The sequence below is a fragment of the Condylura cristata genome, unplaced genomic scaffold (assembly GCF_000260355.1).
Source record: "Condylura cristata isolate star-nosed mole 26May11 unplaced genomic scaffold, ConCri1.0 scaffold00003, whole genome shotgun sequence".
Taxonomy (NCBI): domain Eukaryota; kingdom Metazoa; phylum Chordata; class Mammalia; order Eulipotyphla; family Talpidae; genus Condylura; species Condylura cristata.
The window spans coordinates 56,496,699-56,508,189 of record NW_004567104.1 but is presented as its reverse complement, the minus strand read 5'-3'; the positions used below and the strand labels follow the sequence as shown (position 1 = coordinate 56,508,189).

The 11,491-nt window shown below is 33.9% G+C and overlaps 1 protein-coding gene across 1 annotated transcript in view; it reads right to left on the bottom strand.

The window, feature by feature from the left end:
* Positions 1 to 11,491, bottom strand: part of GBE1 (glucan (1,4-alpha-), branching enzyme 1) — a 236,415-nt gene that overhangs the window by 193,929 nt on the left and 30,995 nt on the right. The window contains exon 2 of the mRNA XM_004675290.2: positions 744 to 913. Coding sequence (XP_004675347.1) covers positions 744 to 913 — 170 coding nt within the window. The remainder of the gene's footprint in view (positions 1 to 743; positions 914 to 11,491) is intronic.

Genomic DNA, 11,491 nt, shown 5'->3' with positions numbered 1-11,491 from the left:
GGGGAGGGCCCTCCAGTTATTCTATTTTTAAGTCTCAGCTCTCTACCATATCTGTGTTACAATAATTTATTTATACTTTCAGAATAAAGCTAAGGAGACTGTTATAGTTATTTACATACAGTTCCTTCTTCTGTAAGCTAGATGCATGACAACTTCTAGAGCCACTAGTAGTTAACTATCTAGTGATGTTAACAGTGCAGGTGACAACTCTGAGAAGATACTTCCCACTCTTATAAAATGTTGAAGGAGAGAATTAAGTGATGAACACATTTACTCTCCAAATCAGATGTCCACTGTTAGTGAAAACTCAAAAAAGGATACTATAGAGGATCCAAGAGCTACAATGTCTACTAATGTGGTGTGCATATGCTGGTGGAGATTTAATCTCCACCAGTATTACTACCCCAATTACCACTAGTTTTTCAGAGTTCGCCAACAACGTTGAACAAATTTTGAAGTAGTCTACAAAACAGGACTTTTCTCACAAACTCTGTTACTTCTAGTACATTATTTTACACAACAACGATTTTCTGGAACAAATATATCACAAAATAGTGAAATAATCATATAAAAGTAGAGATGAATATATTTTGTGGCTTTATCTAAAAAAGTTAGATATTGATAATCATCAATCTTCATGTAGTTACATAATGCAATATAACAGGGTTATGTTTTATGTAAGGAAATAAAATGGTTTTACTATTGCTTTCAAATTTCTTTTTTAATATTTTCAAAATACTTACTGAATTCTCCAGTAAGAAAGACTCCTTCTGCTCCTGGGGCCCATTCCTTGCAGTATATTCCACCATCAGCACGTCTATGGACACCAAAAGATTCATAACCTCTGGAAAACTTATCAATACCACCTTCATTCTCTCCAATGCTGTCCAAAGTCTGGTTGAAACGCTTATACCTTTGAAAAAAGCAAAAGAAGGGAAGTTGGAAATTTAAGTCACCTCTGTGAAAAGCTACTATAATTAAGTAGCTGTTTCATTCAGAAAATCCATCATTTAAGAGGAATAATGTGGAAAATTTTAATTTAGTGATAAGAGATTATCTGTAGGATAAAAATCATACTTATCTCAAATAAGCTTAACTGATCCAATCAACAAATTTTGTCATTGCAAGCATTCTGGTATAAGAGGAAATAAGGAAGGTTAGATTATTTCCTTACTTTTTAAAAATCAGCACTATTCTAATGTCCATGACATAATATGAAGCAGAATCCCTATATCTCTCCCCTTTAATTCCTAAGTAAATGGAAAAAAAAAAAAAGCTAGTAAGAAAACTGAAAGCAAGTGATTTGGCAAGCTATTCCTATTAAGGGGCAGAAAATAAATGTTTTAGGTTTTTTTTTTTCATCCATGTGGTCTCTGTCCCAACTACTCAACTGTGTCTCTGAAGCATGAAAGTGGCTACAGACAATATGTAAATGTCAATGGCTGTGGCTGTGTTCCAGTAACATTTTACTCACAAAACAGCGTAGCAGGCCCAATGTAGCCTGTGGACTATAGTTTGCCTACCACTACCCAGCATTAAGCATGCAAAAAACATACCACATGTCAGATCACAAAAGCTAGGGGTTATAAGAAATTTGGCAAATCCCCAAGTGGGACTTGAGTAATGCTTGGCTGCTCCTGACCCACTCCCAGATCTGCCACAGTCCACATTCACCATGGGTACATACCAAATGCTACCCACTTTCACTAATAACCCTCAAATATGGAGAAAAATAAATTAGAACAAAGCTGGAGAAATGAAGCAAGGAACATAGATAAAGGTTACAGAACCACCCAATGAACTGAGCAATGCCAATAAACTGCCTGCACTGAGGGCTGAGCAATGGAAGTTCCAGAAAGCTAGCAAGAATCCAAGTAGTACAAATACAGGGAAAAGACAACGTTTTCAAATACTCTTTGGTAGATTATTAGAGAACAATTTGGCATCTGTTAAGAAAATGTGAAAACCACATTTTTCAAGTAAGTCATTTTTTTTTTCCTAGAAATTTACCCTTTGTATCATACAAGGAAGCAAAGGCATCTATGGGTATGACACTATTTATTATAGCACTATTTATGGCACCAAGTCATGGAAAATAATCTACTTGATCAACAATGGGAAACTACCTTAATAAACTAGAACATACAACAACATGTTACATAAGGGTCATTAAGAAGCATGAAAAAGAGTGAAATGTGCTAATACAGGAAGCTTCCTAAGATAGTCTATTTAGAAGGAAGTCACAGATGGTCCCACAAAGTATCTAGATATTCAGTTATCATTTGGTATATAAAACTTTAATATGTATTAAACAACCTAATATTTAACAAAAAGATCATATAGTAAGGAGCAATCAAAAAATAAACTTGTGTTAAAAATGTGCACACTACATATATTCATAATAAATGGAAAATCACTGATTTTTACAAAAAGATTATAAACTATAGGTGGCTAAATAACAGGGTAAGATCTCATTTTCAAAAAAATATGTTTTAAGTATACTTAAAGTTTAAATTAAAAAATAATCTTTCCTGAAAAGATTCATAAGATATATACAAATGCCCCATTTATTAAAAATTCAACAGAAACAGGATTAGAGCATTTTATTACTTAAAGTAAGTATCTTGACTTCCCTCAAGGTCAGCCCTATAGCTTCTCATACAGAAATACACATTCCACTTTGAAATCACTGTAACTCAAAAAAGAAAATGCCTGAGGATATAGCAAGCTCATCATGCCTGTGCCCTCTCTTACTACAGCCATCTCTCTTAATATTTTCCTATGAATTTATAGGATATTTAAAAACTGGGTCAAGTTCTTGGTAACCAAGAGCATAAAATATAGTATAGCAACTAACATTTTGTACAGATAGAAAATGTTGCAACACTATCGGTTTTGAATTCTACATTGGGGTTTTTAATCCTCTTTTGGGGCACAGATAAATATGTAAATTGCCCACTTCAATTGAGTATAAGCAACAGAAATGTAACATTATTCCTCATAAAAGGAATACTCTAAGTATATAAAGAGACAAATTATGAAACTGAAAGTTACATTTTCCTTTTAAAGAGAAGGAAAATTTTTTGGAAGTTCTTCTAAATTCACTTATAAGGCTAATAAGTGTACAATTAAAAGAAAGGTAGAAATGGTATAGAAATAAACAGTAAACAAGACAGTTCTGTTATATAATGTATAAGATCTTAAACAAGTCACTTCATTTTTTTTCTTAATTTCTCCCTTTGTTAACTGGGGGGCAGGGGAGGATCTCATAGGTCATAAAGAATAACTGAAATCACACTTGGAGTCATTGCCACAGTAGCCATTGTGTAATCAAAAATTGTAGGCTGCAGTTTTTCAAACCATCTTGATGACCAATGTGTCTTTATTCATTTTTACATATTCATTTACTTAGATTTTAATAAACATATGAATTGTTAACAAACATTAAGGAAATCCCCCTCAAATTCCAAAAGTATCTATAAATCCTTACTATTTTATTCAGCTATGATAATTACAAATTTCGGCAAATTAACACGTAATACATACCAAGAGTATGTATAACAAGTAGCTGGTATTGACTGTGGAAAGCCTGGGAGAAAATTAAATGTATTAAATTTGTGGGGATAGAAAAGGAGGTACTTTCAGAAGATGCAAGAGATAGGTAGGGAGAAAAGTAAAAAAAAAAAAAACAAGCTAAAATCCTTGCTCTCCTAGAAGGCAATTTATCCTAGATCAGTACTGAACTTCTAATTTCAGGCAGAGTTGTAAGCCAAGTAGGAGACAAGTCAGGAAAATGAACCATAACATATCTGGAAATGTCTAGAACGTAGACTCCTTTTTCAAGTGCTTCTGAGTGGGCCTGAAACACAGAGATCCATGGGGGAAATTTCTTCCTTACTAGCTTAATTTTTTAAGATTTTATATTGTCATCTACTTTATAGGGTACACTTGGAATAGAGACAAGAAAAAGCACAAAAGTAAAAGCTCAACAGGAACTTTGAAAGACTAAAAAGGGAGGAAATAAGGTTAAAGGAGAGGGAACTGGAATTCTTTTGAAAGAAAAATATAGCTTTTTAAATCAGCCTTTCTAACATTTTAAACTGTCTGGCAGAAACACTGTCAGATAAAACAAATCATACTAGATATACAAAATGTCCATATATTAATACTGTCAAGCAAACATAAAACACTTGAGACTTACACTTAAACCCTTTTATCAATGATAAGTATTCTACAAACTGCCAAAATAAATATATTTGACAAAAATATTTATTGTGTACTAATCAGGCAGATACAAGAAACAAGATCTTTCCGTTAAGAAGTACAACTTTCCAGTGGAGGCCTGACCTAAGCAAGTGTTAACAGACAAATAATCAAAACAAGAAAGTTCTGTGAGAAGATATTAGTAAATGCGTTATGTTGCTAACCCACCCAGGGGTGCATTGACCCCTATGATGGCCAGTACCTAGGAGACTCAGAGAGGTGAGAGAATGAAGGAGGAGCCTGGGGGCTGGGGTCTGAAGTCTGATTATTAGGACCGCCCATGGGTATATATAGGGTCTGCATGTGCAGGGAAAAAACAGGAAATGTGCCCCACCCAGGGAGTGGGGTGCATGTTTGTACCTGTCCTGGGGCTTCTTGCAGCTTCTACTTGAAACAAAGTAGTGGGCTGCAGCTATTTGCAGGACAGAGTGCACTCACTTGTGCTCTGCTGACTTGTTTGTTGGCCTTACAGGGGAGTGTGCTCACCCATGCACAACATTAGCCAGGCCAGACAGATACACTTGAGGTCTTGAAGAGTTAGCCACAGCTTTAGGGAATAGGGGCATCTGTGCTATATACTGAAGAATGAAGAGAATATTCTGATAACTGAAGAAAACATAGAAAGGGGCATAACATGCAACAATTACATGGTCCTTCTAGACGTGACTAGCTAGATGTGGCCTCAGCAAGATAGGTAGATAGGAATCCAATGGCTTATCAGGGTAAGATGGTTTTCAGCTAGATACCAAATAAAAATAAAAATCTCTAAAGACTTTACAGAGAAAATAACTGACATTATCAGAGACATGTTTTAAAGAGAGCAGTTTGGTGGGTGTATTTTAGTTAATAGAGTCCAATTTAATAGAACTGTATTAAACACACAACATTAAAATCATAGGGATTTATGAACAATACTTATTTTACAAGATTGATCAATGTAAAGAACTTACCAGTGAAATCATAGTATATGTAGTTGCTTGTATTTCATTTTTAAATGTCATTAATCACATCATGTCTAAATACTCAAAATTCTATTTCAAATCTCAGTGATGTATTCAACTAAGCATAAACTCTTAGATCTTATCTATCATGAAACAGCAGAAATGGGACCATTTAAGTATTAGTGGAAAGCTAAGAGTAGTAAAACCATCCATTTATTCCACAAATAATAATGAGCATCAACTAAATATCCAATGGCACAATAGTTACTGAGGACACAGAGATGAAAGTCATTTTGAAGCCCCTACATTCAAAATAGTTTCTGTTACATATGAGACAATACAAAAAAAAAAAAAAAAGGAAAGCAATTGATAGGGCATTAGTAAAAGTTTGTAACCAGAAAACAGAAGAAAACAGAAGACACTGGATTATAAATTCCGCAAAGATGGAGAAAATTATCTATTTCATGTACTGATGTACCCAAGCACCAAAAAAATACTATAAAGTGGTAAGTAATCAACAAACAAAATATACTGAGCATCTATTACTTGCCAGATTGTGGCTTGGCAATGGTAAAACAATGGATTTAGAATTAAAATATGGGTTATTATGCAAAAAATTGGAATTCCAGTCCTACATTTTATCATCTATAACTCAAGATTAAAGTTTCTAATCTGAAATGAGACTAAAATTACCTACTCCATAAAGTTGTATTGTTAATCATATAATATACCTAAAATACTTAGTTCCATTCCTTTTTACAGAAAAATAAACTCATTACTAGGAAAATAAATGTACTCAATATGATTGTTGGGTTTGAGATCAACACAGAAAAATCAAGTTTCTTAAAGCCTAAGAATGATACAATCCAATGTAACTACAATGGGATTCTATGACTCACTAAATCCCAAACTCATTCCACCTCCACAGGTCCTGTGAATTCACTTAACAAAATTTGGAGACTGATGTTAATGATATTTTTTACATACAGATAGAAACAGTTGAAAGCTAATTGGTATCGATCAACTACTATGTTAGCATGATGACATACGAGAAAGGATTTTAGAAATATCATTTTGGATTTCATTGCTAGGCCCATTATTAGCAAACTGACCTTGGATTTTTCATTTAATGAACTCAAGAGTTTCAGCTTTCCCATTTATAAAACAGAAGGATAACATTGATGTCAAAGTTGTTGAACTTATATATATATAACTAATTGGCCAAAATACCTCATTTTGCCTTTTCTTTGAAACAAGAAAACAAGAAATTTCTAGGTAGAAAAAGAAAACAATATATATTTTTAATTGGAATAGTTCCATCATGCTAATTATAGCACAATAACATATACAATAAGTCAATTTTTTTTTAAGTTTGTTCATGTTGTATCACCTCCAAAACATAATCAAATTCATTGTGGTCAATTTAAGAAAAGCAACCTCAGACCACATTTACAAATACAGTTTAGGGCTCTCCTTGGTGGCACAGAAGATTAAAGTACAGCACTGCAAAAATAGCCAAGGCCACTTTGGTAGGAGTTCGACCCCCACCCCGGAGGTGAGCTACATGGCTAAGGAGACCTTTCCTGTCTGGCCCATTGCTCCCACCCACTGTCCCCCTCAACAGTGTACCTCATAAATCTGCCTGTTTTTTCTCCTCACTCTGACTATGGTGAATCCTGTCACTGCCCCTTAACTCTGTCCTGTATCCCAGTTCCATATGGTTAAATAAATAAATCTTTGAATAAAGAAAAGAAAAAGACACTAGTTGTTCTCTTATTTTCTTATGTCAGAATAAAAGCTATTTAAATAATAGCTTTGTTTTTACTTGACCTAAATTTTAATGCAATGGAATTAGCTGCTTTGAGTCTCAAATTAATTTCTGTAGAAATTATAATTATATAGAAATTATCAAATCATTCTTTTTAGGAGGGAGGAGGATAACATCAACTCAAAACTGTTAAAAGCTAATTTTTAAAAGATAAAATTGCTGCTATTTAAAATAGTGACCCTAAAATAAGGTATTGTTTATTAAAATGTCCTTTCCTAATTTGATTACTGGGTTGTAGCTGTGGGGATGGTGGAAACAAAGAAGATCATTGCTGTGATATACTTCCTATGAAATATTCTTATTCAATTAATGAAAATCAGAGATATTCCTCTTAGTGGTACTATGTATAAAATCTTCTACAACTCTCTTTTAATAATAAAGTACTTATTTCTAGAACTCTAGATAATAATGGATAATGGAAATAATGCTCAATGGCAGTATTTGAAGAACTTGCCATATAGCTATTAATGTAAGATGATGCTGACTTTTTATCAGATTAATTAAAATAAATTAGCAAAGTGTAGCTATACATTAATTTTAATCACTGCATCTTATGTCTTAGTAACAAACAAATTAATAATATATTGCCCTTGTAGTTTACCAAGGTATGATTAATGTTTAATATTAACATTTCTGGGGTCCTCTGGCAATGTGAAAACCTGACTGCCTAACTAGAAAAAAAAGTCTTCTGAAAGTAATAAATCAGAATTACTGAAGGTAAGCCCTGTGAGATGGCCCATCTGGTCAGGCCTGGAAGTGTCAAGTATTGTCCCAAGCACTTTAAGCAGCCAGCCTCTTTATCAGCCACTCTCTTTCCAGTCACGCTCCTGTTCACGTCTTTGCTACATGCTCTGCTGATTACCTTGGAAAAGGGCAATGCTGTAACTGTTCAACTGACCTTTCAGTTTATTTTCTCTTGTGTAATATGAAACATGAGCTAACACAGTCTTAGTCTACTGATTTCAAGGAAGAAATCTAACTGAATGTTTTAACAGCTCTTGGTTCAAACAATAGTCTGTCCTTCCATGGTCAAGCTTCTCGTTTTGGAAAATTTACATGGCAAAGACCAGAGATTTGAGCTAGAGAGAGAAAGACTGTTACATACTCTGAGACAGAGACCACGCTTTGCATATCTGTGCTTCTAAGGTTGTATGATCAACCTATCTGCTGAGAAACCACTGGACTCTTGCTCTTAGTGATAAGTAGATTCAAAGTAATGACAGCTCTGACTTTTTGCCTTTAGTGGGAATGTTACTGTTATTCAAATATTATCATAAATTCTATGTTCATCAAAAGGTGAGCAAAATTAGTCAGGAGAAGTACAAATAACAGGGTGGTATCACTCACAAAAATATAGAGAGACAAAACAAAGTGTCCGATAAAAACTAATCCAGTGGGCCCTCCCTGGTGGTGCAGCAGGTTAAAGCATAGTACTAAGAAGCTAAAGCCACTTCAGCATGAGTTCGATCCCCACCTGGGAGGTGATCCACATGGTGTGGCAGACCTCTCCTGACCCACCTGCTGCTCCCCTTAGCATTGTACTTCATCTGTCAGCTTGTTCTGCTCCCCACTCTGTCTCTGATGAATCCTCTCACCACCACTGCACCTCTGGCCTGCACCCCAGTTCTGTATGCAAAAATAAATCTTAAAAAAAAAAAAAAAAAAGTAACACACTCTAGAAATCTGCCTGTAGAATTGAAGTTCTTGAGTAAAGAGTAGAGCACAAAGTGGGAAGGGAGCGCAGTGGACTATAGTAGCTAACTGTGGGTGGCCGGCGGGTGGATGTGGTTTGGTAACATACACCTGAAAGGTGTGATCCTGTATTTCTAAACCATATACAGTATTGTAAACCAATGTTTTAAAATGTTTCTTTTTTATTATTACTAAAGATTTTTATTTATTTTTGTATACAGGACTGGGGTATAGGCCAGAGTTGCAAGGGCGGTGAGAGGATTCACCAGAGACAGAGTGGGGAGCAGAACAGGCAGAGTGACTGAAATACACTGCTGAGCCGAGCAGTGGGTGGATCAGGAGAGATCTGCCGTGCCATGTGGGTCACCTCCCGGGCCAGGATCGAACTCATGCTGAAATGGCTTTAGCTTCTTACTGCTGTGCTTCAACCTGCTGCACCACTAGGGAAGGCACACAAAAAATACGTTTTTAAAAAGACACAAGTTAAGGTATGGCCACAGGATGCTGGGCAAGATAATCACCTAAGTTTTAGCTTTTCTTCTGTAAAATGAAGATGCTGATTAAAAAGGCCCTTCAGTGTCTAGCACCTATAATCTATGTGATTCAAAGTTGGGTTTTAATTATTCCAACAAGGAAAGAAAACATGAACCCCAATGGGAAGGTTATTCAGGATACTTCTCACATTCTCCAAAGAGTATATATTTTTTTCATGCACTACTAACATATTATGTATCATTTCTCTTAAAAGAAATGTAGTATATAAACCATCTGTGAACCATAAAAAGTACGAAAAATAAGGAAAATATGTAAACTGAAAAAAATCGTAAATTTAACAAATTGTAAATCATAACTGATATCAAAGGAGCACTTACTATGTTCCAGGAACAGATAAATATTATCTTATTAACCATAATATGGAGAGTTGTATTATTACTCTCATTGTACAATTGAAAAAATAATAGCTTAAGGAATTTTGCTCATGATCACACAACTACTAAATGGGTGAAGCTGGAATTTAAATTTAAGTCTTATCTTTAGACTATTTATGCTTTACCATTATAAATATAATCTCACCGAATACAATACACATTGCAATTTATAGTGTTTCTGCTGATTTTGATTCTGAAGTATTTAAGTAAACTTCATAAGGTAAACTTTTGAAGAAAAAAACTTTGTTACAGTAAGACTGACATAAATCACTAGAAAAATAGTATCACTAGAAAACTCACTTGAAAAACATCTAAAGTTACAAAAAATAACTAAACAAATCCACAAAGCATTATTTATTCTATTTTATTTTGTGAACTCTACCAAAAGAAAAATACATTGCTGCTGATTCTAAATACCAAAATAATATTATTTGGAGGATGAGTGTATCTACCATGTTAGCCTGTACTAACAGAGTTGAAGCAAGATATAAAAGTATTATTTATACCCCTACATAGTTTCAAAAAGGGTGGTCATACCAACTTTAAAATAGAAGAAACAAACACTAATTTTGTCACCTAAAAATGACCAAATATCAAAAAGCTCACATACTGAAAGTTGAAAATGAACAAACCCAATCACATTTTAATTTATTAAATATAGTCAGATAACTATCCATCCAACATTATCCTTGCCAGTATTTTTATATCAGAAACAAGATAAATGAATGGATTTTCACCCTGACAATGGCATAGGACACTCTATACTAATATATATCAAAGAATCCAAAGCTATATCTCCAACAACAACAAAAAAAATCCACATCTTTTGGACTAAATAGCCATGAAATATCAAAGGTCTATCAAATACTGACAGTTCTCTGCCTTTACTAAAGGAGACAAAGAAAGGTTTCAAAATTCTGTCAGCTACAAAACCAAGAGATCAAAGAACTTTCATAGTGACTCCCAACATACTGGTAAGATCTCTTTTAAGTTAAAAAAAAATCCAGGTTTCATATCAATACCTATCTATCTATCTATGAACCTATTTATGTATTATGTGTTTATATATAATATGTACAATGTGTATATATGTGTGTGTGTATAAAATACACACGTGCATTTTTTTTTCTATATCCTATGACTTAGCACAAGCCAAATACAGTAAGTCTGAATACAGGTGTACTTTGAAAAATGGAGCTGTCTGCTAGATTTTTTACATGTCATAACTTATTATTTATTCTAAATTATCTATCTTATTATTTTAAATATTTTTCCAAATTGAGATTGAAATAAAATATTTAGGTGTTACTGAGTAACATTACTTTGTAATTTCTGCACTGAAATATGGCTGTAAAATATTTCTGAATTTTACCTACCATATTGTCAAGAAACCCTGATCCAAATTAAATTACACCAATACCATAATGCTATGATAAATATGCAAGAAATTTAATGTTAAATTCCATTCAGTACAACTAAAACTGTTTGCTAATAATGTCATCGGATGGTTAACCTAGTAGTCTAGTCATTATCAGTGAAATGGAAAGCTTAAATTTATCTAGGTCTTTTTTTGCTTATGGCACTATGGCCAACAACAACAGATGACACACCAGAAAATTTGTTAACAAACTGGGGTAATTTCAATAATGATTGTTACCTTTTAATGAGCATTCCCTCTGTACCTAGCAATTTGGTAGGTGTTCTGTAACTCTATCTTGTTGAATTCTCTCAATTTTATGTTGAGAATTCTGAGAAACCAAAGATGACAGAAGGTAAGTAATTTTAACAAGATCATTCAGCAAGTTACTGACAGAACTAGAATTTTAAAAGACTTATTT